Source organism: Canis lupus, chromosome 6, assembly GCF_048164855.1.
Source record: "Canis lupus baileyi chromosome 6, mCanLup2.hap1, whole genome shotgun sequence".
Taxonomy (NCBI): domain Eukaryota; kingdom Metazoa; phylum Chordata; class Mammalia; order Carnivora; family Canidae; genus Canis; species Canis lupus.
Window position 1 is genome coordinate 43,641,768 of NC_132843.1, and position 26,353 is coordinate 43,668,120.

The 26,353-nt window shown below is 34.9% G+C and overlaps 1 protein-coding gene across 22 annotated transcripts in view; it reads right to left on the bottom strand.

Moving 5' to 3' along the window:
- Positions 1–26,353, bottom strand: part of CDC42BPA (CDC42 binding protein kinase alpha) — a 306,715-nt gene that overhangs the window by 236,052 nt on the left and 44,310 nt on the right. For 21 of the 22 annotated variants that reach the window (XR_012032812.1, XM_072830231.1, XM_072830229.1 and 18 more), the window contains exon 2: positions 5,405–5,496. The exons of the other annotated variant lie outside the window; for it this stretch is intronic. Coding sequence is in view for 20 of the 21 variants with exons in the window: in XM_072830231.1 (XP_072686332.1) it covers positions 5,405–5,496 (92 nt within the window). In the remaining variant the exon portion in view is untranslated. The remainder of the gene's footprint in view (positions 1–5,404; positions 5,497–26,353) is intronic. 22 annotated transcript variants of the gene reach the window in all.

Genomic DNA, 26,353 nt, shown 5'->3' on the forward strand with positions numbered 1-26,353 from the left:
ATAGAAGGGAAACAACCTTTTCAACAAATGGTGTTGAAACAACTGAAAATCCATTAGGAAATAAATGAACCTCAATCCCTATCTCACATCATATACAAATTAGTTTAAAATGGATCACCAGTCTAAACATAAAAGCTAAAACTATAAAGCTTTTAGGGAAAAACATAAATGTCTTTGTGACCTGGATATGAACAAGAATTTCTTAGAACAAACACAGAAATTAACTGTAAGAGAAAAAATTTTCAATTATATCATCAAAATTTAAAACTTCTCATAAAAAAACATTTCTAAGAAATTTAATAGGTAAGCCACACAGCTTGTGAGAACATGTATCTGACAAAGGACTTTTATAAATACAAAATATAATGAACCCCTACAACCTGAACAGAAAAATTTGCCAGTTTCTTTTAAATTTAAACATGCATCTATCATTAACAGAGCAGTTCCAGTAGATATTTATCCAAGGAAAATATAAATGTATTTCCATAAATACTTGTACAATAATATTCATTATCAGCTTTATTCCCAATAGTCAAAAACTAAACACAGCCCAAATGCTCATCAACCTAGGAATGGATAAATTGTAGTATATTAATAAGATAGTATGCTAATCAGCAACAAAAAGGGAATATTGATACATTCAATCACAAGGATGGATCTTGCAGAGATCCAAATTCTGAGCAAAAGAATTTGTATACCAAAAAGTACACATGGTATGGTTCCATTTGCATGAAATTTTCAAAAACCCAAAACTAATCCACAGTTAAAATTTAGAACAGTGGTTATCATTTTATGGATGTTATAGGGAACTAACAGGGAAGGAAACTTCCTAGGGAGATGGAAATGTTCTATATCTTCAATAAAGGTGAGTCTATTTGTCAAAGCTCACAACATTATACATATACACAATTAGTGTATTTCAACATATATAAGGTTTACCTCAAAAGAGATAATCAAAAAGAAAAGAAATTACACTCCTATGGTTTCACTAGTTTTCAAAGAAATAATACTAATCTTATACAAACTTTCAAAAAACTGAGAAACCAAGAACACCTCCCAAGTTATCTTGTGAGCTAAGCATATTATTCACAAATATTAAAAAATTAACAGGATAGGTAAAGACCAATCTTTCTCATACAAAACAAAATGTAAGCAAATCAAACCAAACCATACATTTTAAAATGATACATGGGAATAATTGGATTTATACATTAATGTAGTATTAGGTACATGTAAAAACTAACCAAAATAATCCCCCGAGTAATCAAATATAGAAGTTAAATCATATCAACAAAACGCATAAAGAAAAAGGCTTCTGATAAAGTTAACTCCTATGCATGGAAAAACTCTTAAAAGACTAGGACTAGAAGGAAAATTCCCTTAACCTAAAAGAGGAGCAATACAAACAAAAAAGCTGCAGCAAACTTCAAACTCAATAGTAAAATATTGAACACTTCTCCCTGAAATCACAAACCAGACAAAAACTCTATTTTCACCACTTGAATTCAACATTTTATGGAAGATCCTCTCTACCACAATAATACAAGAAATAAAAGGCATAAAGATCAGACAGAAAAATAAAAGCTGTCATTATTTGGAAATAAAATTATGAAAAATTGAAAAAACTTACATATAATCCAGAACTAATAAATATGTCAAGATTCTTAAATACAATATTAATATACAAAAGTCTATTGTATTTCTATTCTAGCAACAAAGTTAGAAAACAATTCTATAAAAAGCTCATCCACAAACATCAAACACTCATAAATAAATGTATAAAACCTACAAAGAATAAAAGGAACCTTGACCTATACCTCAAGAAACAAATAATCAATACCAGATGGATGAGAGACTAAAATATAAAATGTTTTTTAAAGACAACAGAAGGTAACACAATATCTTCATGACCTTGGAGTTGGGGAAAAAACCTCTTTAAAGGAATATAAAAAGGACTAATCATAAAGAAAAGTTTAATTAACTAGACTTCACTAAATCTAAGAACTTCTCACCAATCAAAGATCTATATGGAGAGGGAAAAGCCAAGCCACAGAAAGGAAGAGATATTTTATTTAATACACACACACACACACACACACACACACACATTATCTCCAACAAAGGACTTGTATCCAGAATTTACCAATAAGTTAAACAACCCACTCCCAATTCCCCAACCTCAGAATGTGCACTTCATGGAAAAAAAAAAAATCTAAGTATGTAAAGTGATATGAAAATGGACTTATAGAGCTATCAGAAAATGTGAAGTGAAATCATAATTCAGTATTACTACTCACCTACCAAAAAAAATAGCTAAAGTTAAAAAAAAAAAAAAAGGCAAAACCCAAGTATTGGCAAGGTTGTGAAGCAATTGGGACCTTCACACATTATTGGTAGATGGAATGGTGTAAACTGGTACACTGGGAGCCATTTGGGAAATCATCTGGCACTGCCTACCAAAGCTGAATATGCCTACTCAAGGACCCAGCAATTCCACTCTTAAGTTTATATCAAACACAAATGAATGCCTCTGTCTCCCAAAAGACATGTACAAGAATGTTCACATTATTAACATGGCCAAAAGCTATAAACAACTTGAATACCCACCAACATTAATATGAGTAAATAACTTGTGGTGTATTTATACAAAGGAACACTGTGAACTAATACAAACAAAGATGAATCACACAGGCATGATGTTGAGCAAAATAAGCCAAAAACAAGAGTATATATTATATAATTCCATCAATATAAAATTTAAAAGCAGGCAAAATAAGTCAACAGTGATAAAGTCAGCACAGAGGGTTCTAATGGAAGCACTTATTCACATAGAGGAGGCAATGGGTGCCTATCTAGGTCTCCATAATGGCTACACAAACACATGCAAATGTAAAAATCCATTGAGTCATGCATGCATATAACTCCATTTTTTTTTAATTTTATGACTTCAAAACAAATGTATTTTCAGACAAATAAAAGCAGACAGTTATCAGCAGATTTGACGTAAAAGGAATATTTAAGTCAAAATGAAAATGTTATCAAAAGGAAGTATGTGAATGTGAAGAGCAAGAGAAAATGTAAATATATAAGCAAATCTAAATGAATAGGGACAGTAGTCTTTGAGATTTTAAATATATATAGAACTAAAGACATAGCAGCAATGACCAAAAAAAGTGTAAGTCAGGTAAATCAGAACTGGCAAAATACAAATTTACCAAGGATACATGTGGCAATCTCTAGGGAAACCAACAAGAGGTAAAACTAAGAAATTAATAAATGAGGGAGAGAATAATTTAAAGTACTCCATTACCAGGAAATGAGAGACACATAATACAGGATGGGCAAGACAAATGGACAACAAATAGTAATAAATAATTACATTGCATATCCACTGACTATATATTCCAATGACAAAATGAGATTATCAGAAAGGATTAAAAAACAAAAAGTAGGGTGCCCAGCTGGCTCAGTCAGTAGAAAATGTTACTCTTGATCTTGGGGTAGAGATTACTTAAAACACACACACACACACAAAAACTATATTTTACTTTATAGTAAACATATCATAAGATTATAGAAAGCTAAAACTCATAAGGATAGAATAAGATATTTAATGCAAATACTGATAAAGAGCTGGAATCATTCTAATATCAAATTAAGTAAAATTTAACTCAAAAAACATTACTTAGTGACAACATGGATCATTCAATTATGAAAAAAGAGTTAATCACCAGGAAGATAGAATAACTCCTTATTTGTCATCCGTGAAAACTAAAAGAAACAAACAAATCCTCTCTCAGAAATGACAGATCAAGCTGAGAAAATAACAAAGTAAAGATGTGTAAGATTTAAACAAGGTTAATGATTTTTAACCTGTTATTTATACAAAAATGCACAGCAAATTTCAAAGGACTGAAATTATGCAGTGACTGTTATGGAATTCCACTGCAACTCAGGAACAGAAATATACCTAGAACAATGAAATTCTAAAGTAATAGAGAAAGAAAGCAAGAAAGAAAAGGGGAAAGAAAGAAAACAAATAGAAATTCAAAATCACATTGGAAATGACACTACATTTTAAGTAAAACAGCAATGAAAATATGAAAAATTCAAAAGGCAAAAGTTAGTTCATTGAAAAAATTTAAAAACTGATACAGCTCTAGTATAACAAATGAAAAAATGAGAGGTAAAAATAATAAATACAGTAATAACTGAAAAATTAGATGACATGGGTGAACTCAGCAAAACCAACACATCAAAAATTTAAGCTGATTTTCACTAAAGAAATTAAATATATAATTTAAAATTTTCTCACTGGCAACCTCCAGGCCCAATGGTTTCACAAGTTAAATCTTCTAAGCATATGAAGAAGAAATAAAAACAATCTTCCCAAACTCTTCCAGAGAACGGTTAAAGAGGCCAGTATAACCAAAGTACCAAAATCTAATCAGGATTCGAAGTAGGAAAAATTACAGGCCAGTTTCTCTCAAATAATCTAAACAAACAGACACACACACACACACACACACACACACAGAGCAAGCCAAGAGCAATGAGATATAAAAAGGATAATATACAGTTAGGGTTTATCTTAGAAATGCAAGGTTAGTTTAACACTTGAAAACAAATCGTTGTAATTCAACACATTCACAGAATAAAGGAGAAAAGCCTAAAGTGTCTCAAAAGTACTGATAAAACATTTTCTTAAAATCCAACATAATTTTAAAAAATCCAACATAATTCATAATTGAAAAAGTAAAATCAGCTGCATTCCTAGGTATGAAGTCAAAATTACATTATATTTCTAATTACTAGCAAAAGACAACTAGAAAATGGAATTTAACTAACAATTCTAATTAAAATAACAAAGAATATCACATTCCTTCATCGGCCAGATGACTCAGTATTATGAAGATGTCAATTATCTACATAATTGATCTCCAGCTTCAGTGTGCAATCCTAATCAAAACTGAAGCAGATGGATGAGTATGGCTTTTTAAGAGTAACTCTGAAACTGAAATACTCGTTGTAAAATTACATGAAAATATGAAGGGCCAAGAACAGAGAAGGAGAAAGCTTGAGTACATATACCATCAAATATTGAGATTCCCTAATTTAGAGTAATGTAAGACAGGGTGATATGGCATCAGGAGAGACAAATAAACCAATGGAACAGAAGAGTTCAGAACCATGCTCAAACTTACACTAACATCTGAAGAAGAAAAACATCTTGGAAAAAAAAATCCAGGAAGAAATATTTCATTTAAAACATTAATATATTTTCTGACTATTCATATTAATTCTGATAGCAAGGAAATCATATTTCAGTTAAATTCTCTCACAAACTGTATAAAATTGCTTCCAAGACAATCAGCAGAACTTCTCTAAAAACCTTCTCTCTTACCTCTCCAAAAGCTCCTCGACCTATCACCTTCAATATCTCAAAGTCTTCTCTATGTAGGCGCATCTGTTTCACTTTAGAAGTAAATGGTTTGGCTGAAACAAAAGAACACCACCAATTATTTTCTTAATGAAATGTGATGCAAATTAGATATGTACATAATGGCATTTGTTAAACAATAAAAATTCAGATTATGATTAAGAATGAAGTCAAACTATCTCATAATCCCTTCAAAATATATTAAGAAATACATTCCATAAGACAATTCCCTTTCTTACATGTGAATTATATTTTTGTAAGAAACATATTTTTAAACACCTACTAACATGAAATAATGCAAAGTAACAGGGATGTACAAATGAGACCAGTTCATTTTCATGTTGACACTGTATATTCTAACAAAAACACTAGACAATATTTTAACACAAATGTCTGAGAAGTAAAAGCAAATTCTCATGGAAGTGGGAGTTTCAGCAATTCCCACTAAGTAAATTCAGATTTCTTTCATACTCATTCATTTATTTATCCTTTTAACACTCCTTTAACAAGAGTCTATGCTACATAAAGCATGGTGGCAATCACTGGAGTCTAACAATTATGAGAACATGGTACCTTCCTTCAAAAAGTTCTCAGTCTTCAGAGCAGATAGACAGTAGACACACATACAAAATGTAACAATGTGATGAAACTTCAAATAGAGGTAAATATAAAGCACTTCAGGATAGGTAAGAATGGAACACTAATACTTCACAGATGGAGTAACACAGGAAGTGGACCCTAAGGACCAAGTAAAATTTTGCTACTCTGCCTGGGTTTGCAGTGTAGACACTGGCACAGGGAGCAATATAAGCAAATGAAGAGAGGCAAGAAAAGGACCTCGAGGTAGTAACTGTAAATATCCCAGTGTTGTTACAGAATTTTGAGAAGAAATGCAAAGCAATTGGAGCTGGAAAGTGCAAAGTGTAAATGGCCTTGAATACCATATAAGGGATTTAGATATCCTATTAATAATAGGGAATAAATCGACTTTTTAAAAAATCCTAAAATCAATATACATTTGGCTGCCTCTAAGAGAAATGTATACCTGTCTCCTTTCCTCCCCTCATGTCCTTCTTAATTTTCACACAAAAAGGAGCAATATGATTAAAGGGTCATTATATGGAGGTACAGCTCTCTTCCCTTCCTTCCATGGGGAGAGAGTATGATTTATTTGAGCATTAGGAGAGTAAAATAGGCAAGCCAGCTTTTATAACTTGATTTGTTCTGAAGGTATTTAGCTCGATTAAGTAATTTAGAAAAGAAGGGTAGTCCACATTGCACTCAGTCTAATAGAGATCTGTGTTGGTGTTTTATGTAATAAGGAAAGAAAATTGAGATTGGCTCTCTGTTTGCAATTCACAATAGAGAAGGTGATCAAAAGAATATCAAATCTGAATAAAGAGATGGAGGATCTCACCCAAGGAGAAAAAGAAAATACTTTTCAATGGTGCCAAATGAGGTGAACACTGATAAAATGACTAAGACACCTTGGTGTTGAACAAACCGGACTGGACAAATTGTTGAGACTATGGTTACTGTATACCAGTCAGGTCCCCATTATCATAATTGGAGGAAAGTTTATTGACAAATAGGCTATTTGCTAAGGTGCAGAAGGGATATAAAGGAACTGCAAGGAGGAGTAATAATCTATGTAGCAGTAGGAGTGCCACTATCTATCTAGCAGTAATCTGACACTACCATCTCTCCCTTCCTTCAGAGCTTCTATACCAGCATTTCAGAATACCTGCTTAAGATGGGTAGGTAGGGAATATATGAATCAGAAATAAAGATGTGAAGCCAGCCAGTAGGAGACTAGTGCTGGTACAGCATCCAACTATAGCTTAAAAAACATCACATAGCAGCCTAGAACAGTTAGCACTTCTTTAAATACATCTACTACTTCACTTTATGTTCCCCCTACCTCAAATGTCCCAATAACCCTAAGCCCCAAATAACGTACATGCTCTATATCGTTGTCTCATTATCGACCCCAAATCCAACACCAACTACAGTTATTTGTAATCTAGAATAGTTCCATTTATACCTTCTTTTGGGTAACATCCTACTTACCTAAAAGGTCAAAAATGTTGCTTTTTCAAACCTCTGAAATACTGTTGCAAAACAGAAAAAGAAACTATTTCTAACCACTAGAGTAAATGAAATACAATTCAGGAAAGCAAATGGTTGTTAAAATTATCTTTTGCCAAGGGTACAAAGGAAGATAGTATGTAAAAAAAAAAAAATCATTTTTCTACAAAGCAGCATCTATCCTGAAGGGACCAGATGATGTAAAATCATATGTAATTAGGATTAATTTAGGCTCCCAAGTTTTATGGGAGCCTAAAGGCATTAACAGAAATTTTAAAAGTAATCCTATCTAGTCTTTATTTCCTGGAACCTGCTGGTAAAAATCCCATTTCTTTGACATTGCAAAACTATTCTTTTTTAGGCATTCAAAAACGAGTTACATCACAAATTTCTTCAGAAGGCTCATAGCTTTCCTAATCATTTACTCAATTCAAGTATCTTCTAATACCTGCTGTATGCCAGCTATTATTTAAGATGCTAGAGATACAAAAGCTAAACAGTCCCTGTGCTCAAGTAAACAAATCATGCAATAAGTGTTACTCTTCTGTTTAAAATGTTCAATGTGGAAAAAATAAAATAAAATAAAATATTCAGTGTGGGGGCACCTGGGTGGCTCAGTAGGTTGAGCATCTGTCTTTGGCTCAGGTCATGATCCCAGGGTCCTTGGGTAGAGATAGATCAGGCTCCCTGTTTAGCAGAGAGCCTGCTTTTCTCTCTCCCTCTGCTGCTCCCCCAACTTGTGCTCCCTTATTTTCAGTCAAATAAATAAATAAACATTCAGTGTGAATACAAATGGCTAATAAACAGAAAATGGCACTTAAATCAGAGAAACACAAATAAACATACTAGAAATATTCTATTATTTACCAAACAAATGAGCCAAAACTAAAAAATGTGAAATCATCAAGTGTTTGCAGGTGTGTGATTAACAGGTATTCTCATATATAGCTGGTAGGACTGTTAGTTACAATCTCCATGAAGAGGATATGGTTTTCTATTTCATTCTTTTAATTTGGCATATTACTTAAAAAGATTTTAAAAGTTGAAACTATCTTTATATGCCTTGAGATAAACCATACTTGATTATAATGCATTTAATACACAGATGACTCTGTTTTGCTTTGATTTTATTTTTAAATTTTATATCTGTGTTCATAAACAATGTTGATCTACAATTATCTTTTCTCTATACTGTCTTCATCTGGTTTGGGGCAAATGATAAATCAACCTCATTAAGTATGCTTAGTAGCTTTTTCTCCTTTTTTATTCTCTAAACAAAATCCAGATTGTTTAACGATCTCAAGGTGAAAAACAAAACTATAAAACTTTCAGAAGACAAAAGCAGAGACTCTGACTGTAAGGTCTGGTAAGAACATGCTAGTGAAGATATCTTTTCAGTGGACTTTTAATAATTGACTTCTGTCATATTATTGTCATTTTCATAATTTCTATTTCTTTCTGTGATAACAGTGTTAATTATATTTTCCTACAAAATTATAGATTGCACTGAAATTTTCAAATTTATTGGAATAAAGTGAAATAATATCCTTTTGTTTTAAAACACTACAATAGGTTTGATTCCTTTTTAGATGCTAATATTGTATATTGGGTCTACTTTCATTGTTTTTACTTACCAATATTGCTAGGAATCTGCATATTTTACAATCATTCTCCCAAATACATAATATTTAGATTTGTTGGTCCTCTCTAAAATTCCGTGAAATTTTTCTTGCTTTAGTAGGTTCTTCCCCAAATGTATGCAAAATTTCAGAAAAAATAAAGGCTAATATTAACCCTCACCCTCCCATCAAAAAACTAAGTTAGACATATTAATAATAGACAAAAAAAGATATTAGGGGGAAAGGCATTAGTAGAATAGAGATGAAAAGGAGCCATACATAGAGTTTAAAAAAAAACAGTAAATCAAACTAGCCAAGACATAATTATTCTAAACATGTATATACCCAATAACATAATCTCAAACTATATAAAGCCAAAATGACAGACATAAAGGAAGAAATAAACTCACCTTCATAGATTTTACTATAACTACCAGTAATTGATAGCTCAAGCAAGTAAAAAAAAAAAAATTTGAGCACCATGCATGTAATGCTCTACCTTATGAGCTGGAGAATATCATTATAAAACACACACAGCACATCTACAAATTTTGACAACATGCCAAGACATAAAACTACCTCCAACAAATTTCAAAGTACAAGGAACATAAAAACCAAACTATATAATTACAGTTCAACTACAAATCAATAACAGAAAGGTTATCAGAAAGAATCATAAGCTCTGATATCCAAAAGTAATTTTAAAGAAGAAATAAGATAATTTGCAGAACTACATAGTAATAGCATACTATACATCAAAAGTTCTAGAACACAATCTAAACCAGTATGCACTGGAGGGAGGGAGGGGGAAGCTCTCAAATTTACACTGGTAAAGACAGCTTAAAAATTAAGATGTTAAACAGACAATGAAGTTTTAGACCAAAACAATAAACTCAAAGTAGAAGAAAACAAAAATGTAAGAAAGCAAAATAAATAAAATTAATTTGAAAATAAGCTTATGAAAGGCTCATCAAGGCCAAAGGATGGTTCATTGAAAAAACTAACAAAAACAATTGAAAAATCAATATTGGGAATGAGAAACTGGACAAAACTTCAGATGCTGCTGAGATTAAATGAGTGGTAAGAGAATATTATTAAAAGTTTATGTCAATAAATTTGAAAATATAGAAGTGAACAAATTCCTAGAATGAGTAACTGATTTCTTAAAAAATTTTTTTGAAAATATGAACTGTCCAATAAATAAGCTGAATCAGTAGTGTAAAAATCTTCCACAAAGGAAAGACCAATCCTGAACAGCTTTACCTGCAAGTTCAACTAATTAAACACATTAAGAAAGAGGTAATTCTCACATTAAATCAAATTTCCCAAAGAATAAACCAAGATGGAAAGCTAGCTAACCCATCCAAACGTCATACCAAAAATACAGATAATATTGTTCATGAATATAGATGCAAAAGGTCTCATCAAATTATCGATATAATCAAATAATTTAAAAAGAAAATAACATGACCAAGTCGGGTTTATCCCAAGAATACAAGGTTGTTTTAATATTAGAAAACTGATTAACATGATTCATCACAATACATTGAAGAAAGTATCAGTATTTCAATAAATATATCTACATACACTGTTCAAAATTATACAACCATTTCTATTTTTCAAATCCACACTTTTAACAAATGAGAAACAAAAAGGAAACCTCCGCAGCCTGATCACTGATAGCTACAACAGCACCAGCAGAGTAGCAAATGGAACACTTAAAAGTAAGATGTTAAAAACATTCTCTTTAAAATCAAGAGGCAAATAAGGATGTCTTCTATTAAAATAACTATTATCACTTCTAATTAATATCTTAATAATGATATAAGTTGGTGCAGTAGGAAAAGAAACACATAGGATTGAAAAGAAAGGAAGGAAACTATTTTACTATGTGCAGATAATATAATTATCTACATAGAAAATTCCACAAGCAAAACAAAACCATCATGAGGTATTATTTCACACCTGTCAGAATGGCTAGTATCAAAAAGACAAGAAGTAACAAGTATTGGCAAAGATGCAGAAAAAGGAACCCTCATGTACTATTGGTGGGAGTGCAAATTAGTGCAACAACTGTGGAAAATATGAAGGGTTCTTCAAAACATTAAAAAGAGAAATACTATATGATCTATTAATTCCATTACTATTTATCCACAGAAAATAAAAACACTAATTCAAAAAGATATATGTATTGCTAGGTTTATTATAGCATTATTTACAATAGCCAAGATATGGAAGCAATCCAAGTGCCCACTAATAGATAAATGGATAGAGAAGATCTGGAGGGTTTGTGTGTGTGTGTGCACACGTGCACATGTGTGGGTTGGAATATTACACATCAATAGAAAGGAAGAACTCTTGCCATTTGTAACAGCATGGATGGACCCAGAGAGTTAGGTGAAATAAGTCAGTCAAAGAAAGACAAATACAAAATGATTTCACTCATATGTGGAATCTAAAAAACAAAACAAAACAAATGAATAAACAAACAAAAAGCAGAATCTGACCTATAAATACAGAGAACCAACCAATGGTTACCAGTGGGGAAAGAGGTGAGGGGATGGTGAAGATGGGTGAAGAGGAGTGAAGGTACAGACTTAAAGCTATGGAATCAGTAAGTTACAGGAATAAAGGACACAGCATAGAAATAGTCAGTGATATTTCAATAGTATTCTATGGAGACAGATGACTGGGCTTGTGAACCCAGCAAAGAGAAGGTGAATCAGTATGTTGTATACCTGAAACTACATTTGTGTCAACTACACTTAAAAAAAAATTGTTTAAGAAATGTATGTATTAAAATTATCTTCCAAAAAATATGCTTCAAATTAAACTAATGTATAAATCCATAATATTTTTAAGTGAGCTCTCTACTCTGAATGCAAATAAAGTATTGCAAATATATAACCACTTGCAAAAAATCCCAGACTGTTAATTACAGAGAACCAACTGTAGCTGCCAGGGAAGGCAGGTGAGAGCATGGGTAAAATAGGCGAAGGAGATTAAGAGATACAAACTTCCAGTTATAAACTAAATAAGCCACATAGATGAAAAGTATAGCACAGAGAGGAAAAAAAACACAAAAAAATCAATATGCATCATGACTGCAATGACTGAGTCAAGCAAGTTGCTGGACAGAAATAATACGCAAAAGTCAATTTCACTCATACATCAAAAAAATTTTTCAAAAATAATCCAGAAAGATATTTATGATGGCAGTTTTTAAAGGACCTATCAATAAATCTACCAAAGATGTATATCAGCCCTTAATATACTACAAATGTTTCCTGAAAGATCTTAAACACCCAAATAAAAAGTACATGGATAGGAAGGCACAGGATCATTAAAAGGACAATTCTCCCTCAAGTATATCTGCAAGTTAATGTAATTAAAATCAAAATCTCAACCAGGCTTATCATATATTTTTTTAAAGATTTTATTTATTCATTCTTGAGAGACACAGAGAGAGAGAGAGAGGCAGAGACACAGGCAGAGAAGCAGGCTTCCTGCAGGAAGCCCGATGTGGGACTCGATCCCTGATCCGGGGATCACGCCCTGGGCCAAAGGCAGATGCTCAACCGCTGAGCCACCCCAGCATCCCCGGCTTTTCATAAATTTTACAAGCTAATTCTAAAATTTACAAAGATGAAGAAAGGACCAAGAAAAATCAAGATACTTTCGACCAAAAAAAAAAAAAGAAAAGAAAAGAAAAGAAAAAGGAAAAAGACTTACAGTATTAACAAACCAAGACTTATAATAAAACTATGATAATTAAAATAGTATGTGTTGGCAAGAAGATGGACAAATTGGCCAAACAGAGAGCCAAGAAGCAACCCATACACATATGCATATAATTTATAACAGACTGGCACAGTACAATTGTGGGAAAAGAATGGACTACTTAACAAATGACACTGGGACAATGGTCATTTTCAGGAAAAGAATGCAACTGGAATAGTATTTCACACAATATACAAAGATATTCCAGGTTGTTTAAAAGACAATATACAGGATACTATCACTTAGGGCTGGAGAACAATTTTTTAATGAAGATAAAGTTACAAGTTTATTTAAAAAGTTAATAAATTTGACAATTAAGAATTTTTTCATCAGGGAGCCTGGGTGGTGCAGTTGGTTAAACATCCGACTCTTGGTTTTGGCTCAGGTTGTGATCTCAGGGTCATGAGACTGAGCCCCACATCAGGCTTTGAGCTCAGCACAGAGTCTTAAGACTCTCTCCCTCTGTCCCTCCTACCTGTGCTTGCTCATGTGTGCTCTTCTCCCTCTCTCAAAATAAATAAATATTTAAAAAAAATTTTTTTTCATCAAAAAGCACCATCAAGACACTAACTAGTATTTAGCTGTGACTGAAAATGGACTGATACCCAGAATACATACTGATCTCCTAGCAATCCATTTAAAAGAAACAAACCATTTGTTATGATGAGCACTGAGTGTGGGGTTTTTTTGGGTTTTTTTTGTTTTTTTTTTTAGCACTGAGTGTTCTATGTAAGTGATGAATCACTGAATTCTCCTCCTAAAACCAATACTGCACTGTACGTTAACTAGAATTTCAATAAAATTTTAAAAAGGAAAATAAATAAATAAATAAACCAATTGAAAAGCTGTGTATTTCATAGAGAAGAAAACACAATGGTCCATGAACTTGTTAAGACAGCCAACTCCTGGGATGCCTGGGTGGCTCAGCAGTTGACCTTCTGCCTCTAACTCAGGGTGTGATCCCAGAGTCCTGAGATCGAGTCCCACATCGGGCTCCCTGCATGGAGCCTGCTTCTCCCTCTGTCTGTGTCTCTGCCTCTCTCTCTCTCTGTCTCTCATGAATAAATAAATTATTTTTTAAAAAAAGACAGCCAACTCCTTGTAAAAATCAAACAAATGTACCATGATGACCCACAATTTCACACACATCTGACTGACAAAAATTCAAAAGTCAATAAAACCAAGTGTTGGGAGGAATAATGTCTTGTCCACTGCTAGTGGGAATATAAATGAACACAATTACTTTAAGTTTCCCAGTCAACTATTTCAATAGATTATGTGCATAACCTGCTACCCAGAGATTCCATCTTAGACATGTAACAGCACCCAGAGGAACTCTTGCATATGGGAATTGGAAGACAGTATTATTTAGCATTATCCACAATAATGAAAACTTGTAAGCAAATGTCCATCTATATAAAGATGGTTCATTCATACAACCAACTAATACAAAGAAGTGAAAATAAATGAACCATAGATATTTTAAGTGAAAATTAATAAAGGGAAACCTCACTAAAGTGAATTCCGGATGCAGGAGAGACTGGCCACACTAGTCAGAATTGCAAAAATTAACAAGTCAAGAAACAACAGATGTTGGCGAGGATATGGAGAAAGGAGCACTCTTCCACTGTTGGTAGGAATGCAAACTGGTGCAGCCACTCTGGAAAACAGTGTGGAGGTTCCTCAAAAAGTTAAAAATAGAGCTACCCTACGACCAGCAATTGCACTATTGGATATTTATCCAAAGGATACAAACACAGTGATACAAAGAAGCACATGCATCCCAATGTTTATAGCAGCAATGTCCATAATAGCCAAAATATGGACATCCAGATGTCCACTGATGGGCAAATGGATAAAGAAGATGGGGTACATTTATACAATGGAGTATTACCCAGCCATCAAAAATAATACAACTAGAGGGTAATATGCTAAGCAAAACAGGTCAGAGAAAGACAAGTATCATAAGATTTCACTCATATGGAATTTAAGAAACAAAACAGATGAACACAGGAGAAGGGAAGGAAAAATATAATAAGATGAAATCAGAAAGGGAGACAAACCATAAGAAACTCTTAACTTTAGGAAACAAATGAAGGATTGGTGGAGGGGAGGTGAGTAGAGGGATGGGGTAACTGGGTGATAGGCATTAAGGAGGGCATGTGATGTAGTGAGCACTGGGCATTATATGCAACTGATGAATCACTAAATTTCTGATAAAATTTTGATAAATCACTAATTTCTACCTCTGAAAATGATAATACACTATATGTTAATTAAATTGATTTTAAATTAAAAAAATTAAGTGACCGAAAAAGTGAAGGAAAAAAAAGAAGAAGGGGGGCTGGAAGGTGGAGCTGTACCCCTCAATGCCATTAGGAAGAACTGTCAATTATAGACCCCAAAAAAAAAATCATTAACAAGAAAGAATCATGAATTACAGGCCCAAACAGGAAAGATGAACACAGCATCTCCTACAAGAACTGACCACCCCTGCAGCTCAGCCAGTGAGAAACCACTATCACCTTAAAGTCCTGTTTTTCTCCAAATAGATTTTTGTTCAAATCAACTCCCAACTTCCTTATTATCCATAAAATATCATTCCTCTCCTTTGTTGGATTTGCCTATAGTTTTGCCATAATTTGCATACCCCAAATTGCAATTCTCTGTTACTCCCAAATAAACTCATTTTTGCTGGTAAAATAACTGTTTAATTTTCAAGGTTAATACAAGCAATGTGGATAAATGTCAAAAACATACTAGTTAGGAAAGAAGTTACAAAAACATACAGGATGATTTCTTTTACATAAAGTTCAAATACAGGCAAAATAAATAACATTCTACAGGAAGTTATAAAAGAGATAAATTTATAACGAAAAGCAAGCAATTTCATGGTGGTGATTTATTCTGAAGAAAAAAGAGAAACACGTTGACACACAGGATGTTTCTATAATCCTATTCATATTTCTTAGCCTGGATCAAAAGAGAGATGTTCATTTTATTATCATCTTTTGAATTGTACAGAAAAGCTTTATATACTCTTTTACATACATTCACGGGAAAAAATTTTAATAAAAAAATTTTTTAGTTTGTATAATATGAATGAATCAATAGTTATGTTAATAAAAATGCTTAGCTCAAAAATTCAGTTATTTGGTCAGAATTCTTTTACAACTTAGTATTCTTTCAAATTTGAGAAACGATGATGTTTTTAATGAAACCTGATGATACATCTTCATTTTAATTTCAGTGATCAGGGATCCCTGGGTGGCGCAGCGGTTTGGCGCCTGCCTTTGGCCCAGGGCGCGATCCTGGAGACCCGGGATCGAATCCCACGTCAGGCTCCCGGTGCATGGAGCCTGCTTCTCCCTCTGCCTGTGTCTCTGCCTCTCTCTCTCTCTCTCTCTCTCTCTGTGACTATCATAAATAAAATTAAAAAAAATAATAATAAAATAATTTCAGTGATCAAGTTAGATGAAAATAATTGGTCATGAAAAAATGGGCTGTGAACAACTTTAGGAATAAAAAAAATCTGTTCATATATTACTAAGAAGCACTACTCAAGAACTTCTGGGCAGAGGAGTAGGGGATCCTAAGCTTGTCTCTTCCCTTGAACATAGCGAGACAGTTATTAGCAAATCATTCTGAGGACCCAAGACTTCCACTGGAGATCTGCCAACAAAGCTACAAGTCCACAAGCAGAAAAGTGACCACATTCCAGAAGGTAAAAGGTGTTTAAAGCTGGGGGAGATAGAGCGGTGGATGAGGTGGGAGGCTGCCACAAACTATCTGAACCTTTACAAATGCCTGCCTTACAGGTGCTCAGCGGTGAAGCCCAGCAGAGCCCCAGGAGTGACAGCGCAGTCTCAGGATCCCCCGGGGCACGAGAATGGATGGTGCCACGAGCTGCACTGCTCCCAGGCACAGAAGCAGAGAAGCTGGCTGGGAGCAGTGGTCTCTGGGCCAGCCTTCTGCTCTGTTTTCCCATTAGCTAAACTGCTGCACGGTGCTGTGACCCCTCTTCCTGGGGCCCAAGGAAACGGCAAAAGCTCGGGGAGACCCTCCCCAGAGGAATAGTACAGGTCGAAGCCCCCAGGAATCCCTAAAATTTGTAGTTCTGAAACTCATTTACACATCTGAAATATCAAAAAGCTCAGACACAGGCAGGGAATGCAAGGTTCAGATGGAAACTGGGGACCTACAGAGGGGTGACTGCCTGCCCTTCCGTGAGGTTTCACTGAAAAGTGGGGGTGCAGACTTTCCACTCAGGTTAGAAATCTGAGTATGCCATGCCCGTCCCACCAATAAGGAGGGAAACTTCAGTGAGCAGAACAGCGCCTCCTAGTGGAGTCATTCTCACTGTAACAAGTCAGCCTGAGAATCAGCTCAGCAGGAAACCCCCCCGCCCCCCAGGAGATCAGCACAAACAACTCATTCAGAGTTTACTGATCATAGAGGGCTGCAAACCTTCAGCTATAAGGGCAAATGGGATCTACCTTTTTACTTTCATTATTTTTTTAATTCCTTTTAAATTTTTTATTACTAATTTTTAAATTTATATATATATATATATATATATATATATATATATGCTTTATTTTTGTTTCTTTTACTTCTTTTTAATTTTTTTTTTTAATTTTGGGATTTAGATTCTTTTAACAAGCAGACCAAAACACACCCAGGATCTAGTTTTTCTGTTTTGGAGTTGTTTTGTTCTTTCTCTTTTGGATTTTTTTGTTTTTATTTTCTTTCCTCTTTTCTGGACAAAATGAGAAGATGGAGAAGTTCACACAACACAAAGAACAGGATAGGATGTAGAACTCACAGCCTTGGGACTTAACGAATACAGATATAAGAAAGATAGCTGAACTAGAACATAAAACAAAGATTATAAGGAAAAAGCATAGAAAACAACAGAGAATCTATTACTGCAGAGAGAAAAAAACTACAATCTAGTCAGGCTGAAATTAAAAATGCCACAACCAAGATGCAATCCTAAACACAGGCCATAAAAAAAAAAGGATGGACAAATCAAAGTAGCAAATCAGTGATACCATTAGATAAAATTATGGAAAATAATGAAGCTGAAAAAAAATAGGGAAAGAAAAGTAATGGACCACAAAGGCAGACTTAGGGAACTCAGTGACTTATTAAAACATAGTAACATTCATATCATAGGAATCTCAGAAGATGAAGAGAGAGAAAAAGGGGCAGAAGGTTTATTTGAACAAATAATAACTAAAAACTTCCCCAATCTGGGAAAGGACATAGATATCAAACTGCAAGAAGCACAAAGAACTCTCACTAAATTCAACAAAAGCCCAACTATGGTCAAGATGTATCATAGTCAAATGCACCAAATATATAGATAAGGAAAGAATCCTAAAAGCAGCAAGGCGGGGGGGGGGGGGGGTGCTTAGAAGGGAAGACAGATAAGGTTCGCAGCAGATCTGCCCAAAGAAACTTGGCAGGCCAAAAGAGAGTGGAAGAAAATATTCAACATGCTAAATGGGAAAAATATGCAGCCAAGAACTCTTTATCCAGCAAGACTGTCATTCAGAATTGTAAGAGAGGTAAAGATTTTCCCAAACAAAAACTAAGAGTTTGTGATGGCTAAACCAGCCCTGCAAGAAATTTTAAGGAGGACTCTGAGTGAAGAAAAAAAGACCAAAAGCAACAAAGACTAGAAAGAACCAGAGAACATCACCAGAAACATCAACTCTACAAATAACACAAGGGCATTAAATTTGTATCTTTCGATAATGAATGTAAATGGATTAAATGCTCCAATCAAGTAAGATCCATCTTTATGCTGCCGCTGCCTACAAGAGACTTATCTTAGACTTAAAGACACCTGTGGGAAAAAAAAAAGACACCTGCAGATTGAAAGTGAGGGGATGGGAAGGAACTATCTATCATTCTAATGGACATCAAAAGAAAACCAGAGTAACCAAACTTTTATCAAACTAGATTTTAAAACAAAGACTAGGGCAGCCTGGGTGGCTCAGCAGTTTAAGTGCCTGCCTTCAGCCCAGGGTGTGATCTAGGAGTCCCAGGATCGAGTCCCACGTTGGGCTCCCTACATGGAGCCTGCTTCTCCCTCTGCCTGTGTCTCTGCCTCTTTCTCTCTCTATCATGAATAAATAAATAAAATCTTAAAAAATAATAATAATAAAACAAAGACTAGAGCTGAAGAAGGGAACTATTCAGGGCATTACATCATAGTAAGGGTTCTGTCCATCAGGAAGATCTAACAATTGTAAATATTTATGCCCCCAACTTGGGAGCACCCAAATACATATATCAATTAATAATAAAGAAACTCCTTGATAATAATACAATAAAAGTAGGGACTTTAACATCCCACTGACACCAATGGACGGATAATCTAAGCAGAAAATCAACAAGGAAACAATAGCCTTGAGTGACCAGTGACCACTGGACCAGATGGACTTACCAGATATCTTCACAATATTTCTTTCTAAAGTTACCAGATATCTTCACAACATTTCTTTCTAAAGCAGAATATACAAAAACACAAGTACACATGGGACATTTTCCAGAAGAGATCACATGCTAGGTCACAAATCAGGTCTCAATAAGTACGAAAAGACTGACATCATACCATGCATATTTTCAGACCACCACAGTATGAAGCTTGAAGTCAACCACAAGAAAAGATCTGGAAAAATCACACATACATGAAGGTTAAAGAACATCCTATTAAAGAATGAAAGGGCTAACCAAGAAATAAAATAAGAGATTTTAAAAATACATGGAAGCATATGAAAATGAAAACAACACAGTCTAAAAACTTCGGGATGCAGCAAAGGCAGTCCCAAGCAGAAGTACTGCAATACAGGCACACCTCAAGAAGCAAGAAAAGTCTCAAATACACAATCTAACCTTACACCTAAAGGACCTATAAAAAGGAACTGCAAATAAAGCCTAAAGCCTGCAGAAGTAGGGAAATTAATAAGGATTAGGGCAGAAATAAACAATATAGAACTTCTCAAACTCAATACCCAAAAAACAAATAACCCAATTTAAAAATGTGCAAAGATGAATAAACACCTTTCAAAAGAAGACATACAGATGGCCAACAGACACATGAAAAAGCGCTCAACATAACTTATCAGCAGGGAAATACAAATCAAAACCACAATGTGATACCACCTCACACCTGTCCGAATGGCTAAATTAACAATGCAGAAAACAACAGGTATTGGTGAGGATGCGGAGAAAGGGGAACCCTCATGCACTATGGGTGGGAATATAAACTGGTGCAGCCATTCTGGAAAACAGTATGGAGATTCCTCGAAAAGCTGAAAATAGAACTACCCTACAATCAAGTAGCTGCACTACTAGGTATTTATACAAAGAATACAAAAATACAGATAGAAAGGGTACAATGCACCCAATGTTTACAGCAGCATTATCAACAACATCCAAACTATGGAGAGAGCCCAAATGTCCATCAACTATATATATTATGTGTATGTAATATATTCGTACTGGACTATTGGACTATTATTCAGCCATCAACAAATGAAATCTTGTCATTTGCAAAGATGTGAATTGAGCTAGAGTGTATTATGCTTTGTGAAATAAGTCAGAGAAAGACAAATACCATATGAACTCACTCATTTGTGTAATTTAAGAAAAAAAAAACAGATGAATGTATGGAAAGGGGGAAAAGAAAAAAAGGAGAGAGGGGAACAAGCCCTAAGAGACTCTCAAGGAGACAGAACAAACAAGGTTGATGGAGGGAGGTGGGTTGGGGAATAGGCTAAATGGGTGATGGGTATTAAGGAGCCCTGGGTGTTGTATGTAAGTAATAAATTACTGAATTCTACTCCAGAAATCAATAGTGCACTGTATGCTAACTAAAATTTAAATTTTTTAAAAAAGGAGCTTCTTACTATTCTACTTGTCCTCATGATCCTACTCTAGCTATACCTACAACATATTCCTCTGGGCCTCTCACTCTTCCGATTACAACTAATCTAACTGACACCACTAAAAACTCAGATTTATTCACCTTTAACAAAGACTAAAACAAGCCAAAAGATGTAACTGAAACAGATTCCATTAAACCTTCACAGTTATGGTCAATTGATTTCGACAATGTTGCCTAGATCATTCAGTGATGAAAGGGGAGTCTTTTCAACAAATGGTGCTGGGAAAGTTAAACATCCATATACCTAAGACTGAACATGGATCGTCATTTTTTATATCATATACAAAAAGTAACTTGAAATGCATCAGAGACCTAAACTTATAAGCCAAAACTGTAAAACTTAGAAGAAAACATAGGGGAAAACCTTCATGATTTTTTGGATAACACCCAAAAGGTGCAGTCAATAAAAAATAAATAAACAAGTTGGGCTTCATCAAAATTAAAAACTTTTGTACATAAACATATGTATACTATCGAGAGAGGAAAAAAACTCTCAGGATAAGGAAAAAAATATCTGCAAATCATCTGATAAGGGACTAATACTAGGACATTTAAGGAACTATAACTCAACAACAACAAAATTCTATTTAAAGTTAGGTGGAAGTTTGAACAAAGTATTCTCCAAAGATATACAAATAGCCAATAAGCACATTGAAAGATGCTAAACATTAACAATAATTAGGGAAATGCAAAGCAAAAATACAAGATACCACTTCAAACCCTCTAGGACAGGTATAATAAAAAATAATAAAATATAAAACTTAAAAAATAAGTATTGGCAAAGATGTAGAGAATGTGGAATCCTCCTGGTGGGACTGTAGATGGGACAGCTGCCTTAGGAAACAGTTTGGCAGCTCCTCAAAAAGCTAAACAAAGATATACCTTATGAGCCAGCAATTCCATCTCTAGATAGTACACCCAAAGGGAATTTACAGAAGGGATTCAAATAGAATCTTGCACACCAATGTTTTTTACAGCATGATTTACAATAGTCAAAAGGTAGAAACAACCCAAATGTCCATCAATAGATAAATGGATAAACAAAACATGGTATATACATACAATGATAAATTATTCAGCCTTAAAAAGAAATCAAAGTCTGAAACATATTCTAACATGGATGAATCTTGAAGAGAGTATGCTAAGTGAAATAAGCCAGACATTAAAAAGACAAATACTGTTTGCTTCAACTTACAGGAAATATCTAGAACAGGCAAATTGAGAGAGACAAAGTAGATCAGGGGTTACCAGGGGCTGGGGGAAGGAAGAAAATGGAGAGTTACCAGTTAATGCTTACAGAATTTCTCTCTGGGGTAATGGAAAAGTCTGGGACATAAATATAGTTGTGATGGTTGTACGACACTGTGAGTGCCATTAATGCCAATGAACTATATACTTAAAAATGGTTAAAATGGCAGATTTATATCTTTTACCACATGTTAAAAATGAGTGAGATAATATATCAAAACCACTGAATTACACATTTCAAATGAGTTAGTATGTGAATTATATCTAATAAAGCTTTTTTTTTTAAGGAAGAAATCTTAAAAAAAAAGTGCAATAAGATGGGTTGATACAGATACGCCTATCAGAGCTGAAAATGGGAACCTAAAAAAACTGTAAAGCCAATCTCCAATAATTAAAAGGAACTCTACTTTCAACTACATAACAGGATCACAAACCAAAGGTATCATTCACCCATAATTGACTTCCTCCCAAGGCTAAATCAGAAATCCAGAAATGGGGTGCTGAAAGCTGACACTTCAGACAAATTACATCTCTGATTATTCTAATTTATGGTAAAATGAACAAGGAATTAGAACTATGAAATATCTATAGAGGGGTAAATAGTTACCCTGTCATATTATGATACTCAAACAGTATAAAGAAAATGAACTAAAACAATTTGTATTCATGAGTACTCCATTCACAATGTCTGAGACAGCTAAAAGATGCTCTAATACATCAGAGCTGAGAGTTCAGAAATTAAATGAAATTATGATATAGAGCCAGACAATTTACAATTTCAATTACTTGAATATTTCTTATATCTATACTGCATTTGAAAAAACTGATTATACATCCAACTGACTCAAAATTTCATTAGCAATATTTAACAAAACAAAAATAAGTAAGAAAAAAGCCATGAATTCTATCCACAAGGCCATCTCAGGCACTCAGCATGATTAAAATAATTTTGCACATATAAGACAAACTGCAAAAAAAAAAAAAGCCAACTTTATATTCATTACAATAATTGGAAAAGATTTAATAACAACTGTATTACTGCCCTTGACAAAAATCATGGTTGTATCATTGATCTGTTGTACTTCTAGACAATAGACACATCTGTACTAAGATGCCACTAGGTTCAGTAACAGTTCACAAAGGACTACACCATCTTTTTTTTTTTTTTTTTAAGATTTTATTTATTTATTCATGAGACACAAAGAGAAAGAGGGAGAAGCAGACTCTATGCAGGGAGCCCGACGCGGGACTCCATTACCCGTCTCCAGGATCAGGCTGTGGGCTGAAGGCAGCGCTAAACCGCTGAGCCACCTGGGCTGCCCCAAGAACTACACCATCTAATGAGACCAATACCATGACTTCCCTTAAGGCTGCACATTCTCTGTGAGATATCTGCCATGCCACCATCCTCCCTTTCTCCAAAAATCCTCCCGATTCTCGGGGGAAGGTCAAGCGTACATGGTGGAGCCCCAGTTACATGAACCGGTGTGGGAAACTGACCAAAGCTGTACAACAAATAGTTTAAAACTGCACTCAGAAAGAGTCTCAGGATGCTTGGGTGGCTAAGTGGTTGAGATCCTGGGGTCTGGGATCGAGTCCTGCATTGGGTTTCTTGCGGAGAACCTGCTTCTCCCTCTGCCTATGTCTCTGCCTCTCTATCTCATAAATAAATAAATTAAATATTTTTAAAAAAAAAGAAAGAAAGAGAAAGAAAGAAAGAAAGAAAGAAAGGAAGAAAGGAAGAAAGGAAGAAAGGAAGAAAGGAAGAAAGGAAGAAAGGAAGAAAGGAAGAAAGGAAGAAAGGAAGAAAGGAAGAAAGGAAGAAAGGAAGAAAGGAAGAAAGAAAGAAAGAAAGAAAGAAAGAAAGAAAGAAAGAAAGAAAGAAAGAGTGAGTCTCTGCAGATGGTTCTAAACAGCAGCACATACCCTCAGGAGGTACTGGGGCAAGCATTCTACCAAGAGAAAATCATTTGAAAAAGACAGAAAGAGATAAGCGAAGCACATGCATGAGGAGAAGCAAAGATGAGTGACATGAGCTCTAAGAGCTCTCTCTTATTCCAGGTTCAGGCGGATTCCTGGACATTTGCTTGTACTCCTGACTTGAATTCCTTGAACGCCCCTCATGTTATAGGTAAATAACCTGTTTCTTCACTCATGGCTAGTCAAGGGTAGCATCCAAACTAATACCTAATTTATTGATCATAAAATTCCCTATTATAAACATTATTCACCCTTCTTTAGTCTGAGGCCGACAAGCAGTAGGTGATATAACCAGTAAGTCACAATACTTCTATGCCACAGCTGGTTCAGAGAAGGCCACACCAACATAAATCCTGAAAACCTGTCCCAATTTCAAGAACATGAGGTTTAAAAAAAAATCCCTTCATTGTTGTCTGAGTGTACCCCATTTTTTAAAGGGCAACAAAATGATTTAGTGCTGAGGACAAACTCTGTGTGATAACAATGACCTTAGCAGGGACCATTTCACTGAAAGCCATCTAAGGCAAAGACCATGCTATGCACTTGTCCTACATTATCTTTCATTCTCATCATCATTCAGAATAAGTATTATTATTCCCATTTTCAGGGAAAAAAAAACAGGTTCAGAAAGGTAAAATAAATTGCTGAAGGTCACACACTGCTAATCAGGAATCAAAGAGGATTCAAACTCTGATTGATCAGGCTCCACAGCCCTGCTAGTATTCCATGCTGCCTCCTTCTTCCCCAAAGTTTTGAAATAAACACAGATGCTAAAATTAAGAGATTCAAATACAAAATAATTCTAAGTTAAAAAAAAAAATCTCTGAAACAGGAAAGACCAGAAGAAAGCCTATTTCCATCTGAGCCCCCAGCATACTACCTGGTTCACTGTGCACTACTGAGTAAATGGATAAATGAATCAATTATTCTACAAGACAAAGATTCAAATCGCCAATATGAAATGCCCGGTACACCTTGCAAGGTAAGCCTTCCCTGTGGAATGCAGCCTGAGATCTAAACATGGAGTCCCTTCAATCCAGTCTCCGGCCTCCTCCTCCTCACAACTGCTGTCCAGGCCTGAGAATAGGAACACTGGCTGCAAGCCACGGTGACAGCTACCATGGACTGAGAAAAGAAGGAACCAAGTTAGAGGTTCCAACAGAAAAAGAAAGTGGAGAAGAAGGGACAAGTGAGCAGCTGGGATATAAAAACAGAGCCCCAGGGCACAGAGGCCTGGACAGGGAGAACTGGAGCCAGAGATTCTAACCTTTCCTTCGCCATAATCCCTGCTTCCCCCCTTTCCTCTCAGGCTTCTCTATCTTCCTCCCCCTTGTCCTTTCCATGGCACGTCCTTCCACTATGGGTGCAACTGCCAATCTTCAGTGGAAGATCAGGAGAGGCAGGACCCATGCCAGTGCACGAAGAGGCAACCATCAGGCAGAGAGGTGAGCTGACGGGAAGTACGAGGGCACAATGACAAGAGTAGCTTCTGAAGCCACACTAAAGCTTTTATCACTTGTAGCAAGTTCTAAGTCTCATATCTCAAATAAAACATACTAGGTACTTTACAATTACTATAGTTAAATATCTGTGAAAGAGAATGTGGGTATGCACTAGTCCTTTGTAATCTACAAAGAAAAAAGTTACTATGGTATGTTTCTGCGATTTCTGGCAACTACAGATACTTGGGAGCAGATGTAAAACTGCATCTTACCCACTCTGAAGCAACTAAAATAGGATCTTTGGTAGAGTGGGCTTTTTTTTTTTTAATTTTTAACAACTGAGTTATTATTGAAAGAAATTTCAAAGTACTCCATGTGGTTTTGGCAACCTAGTAATGAGCAAAGGTAACACAAATTCACACACACACACAACCATGGAACAAACACAGAAAACAGAAACGCTGAACCAAACTGACGACAACAATGAGAAATTTTAAACATACATTCAACTCAAATAGAGAAAACAGAAAGAGAGAGGGGAAGTCCCTAAGAGCCAGACCTACAGAGAGAAGTTCAATCAAAATTTTAAACACAGGAACAAATGCTAGAAAAAGTTTAAGAGAATATGGTCCTGGACACGCGCCATACTAGACAGACAAGGAAACATGAGGTATTGCTGGTGACCTCAGAGAAGCAGAAGCCTGGAGTCAAAACCCCTAATGAAAGAACCCAGGACCCTTTCTCCATGTAAGAAAACAACCAATATTCTAAACCTCCCCCAGGGTGGGAGCTAGGG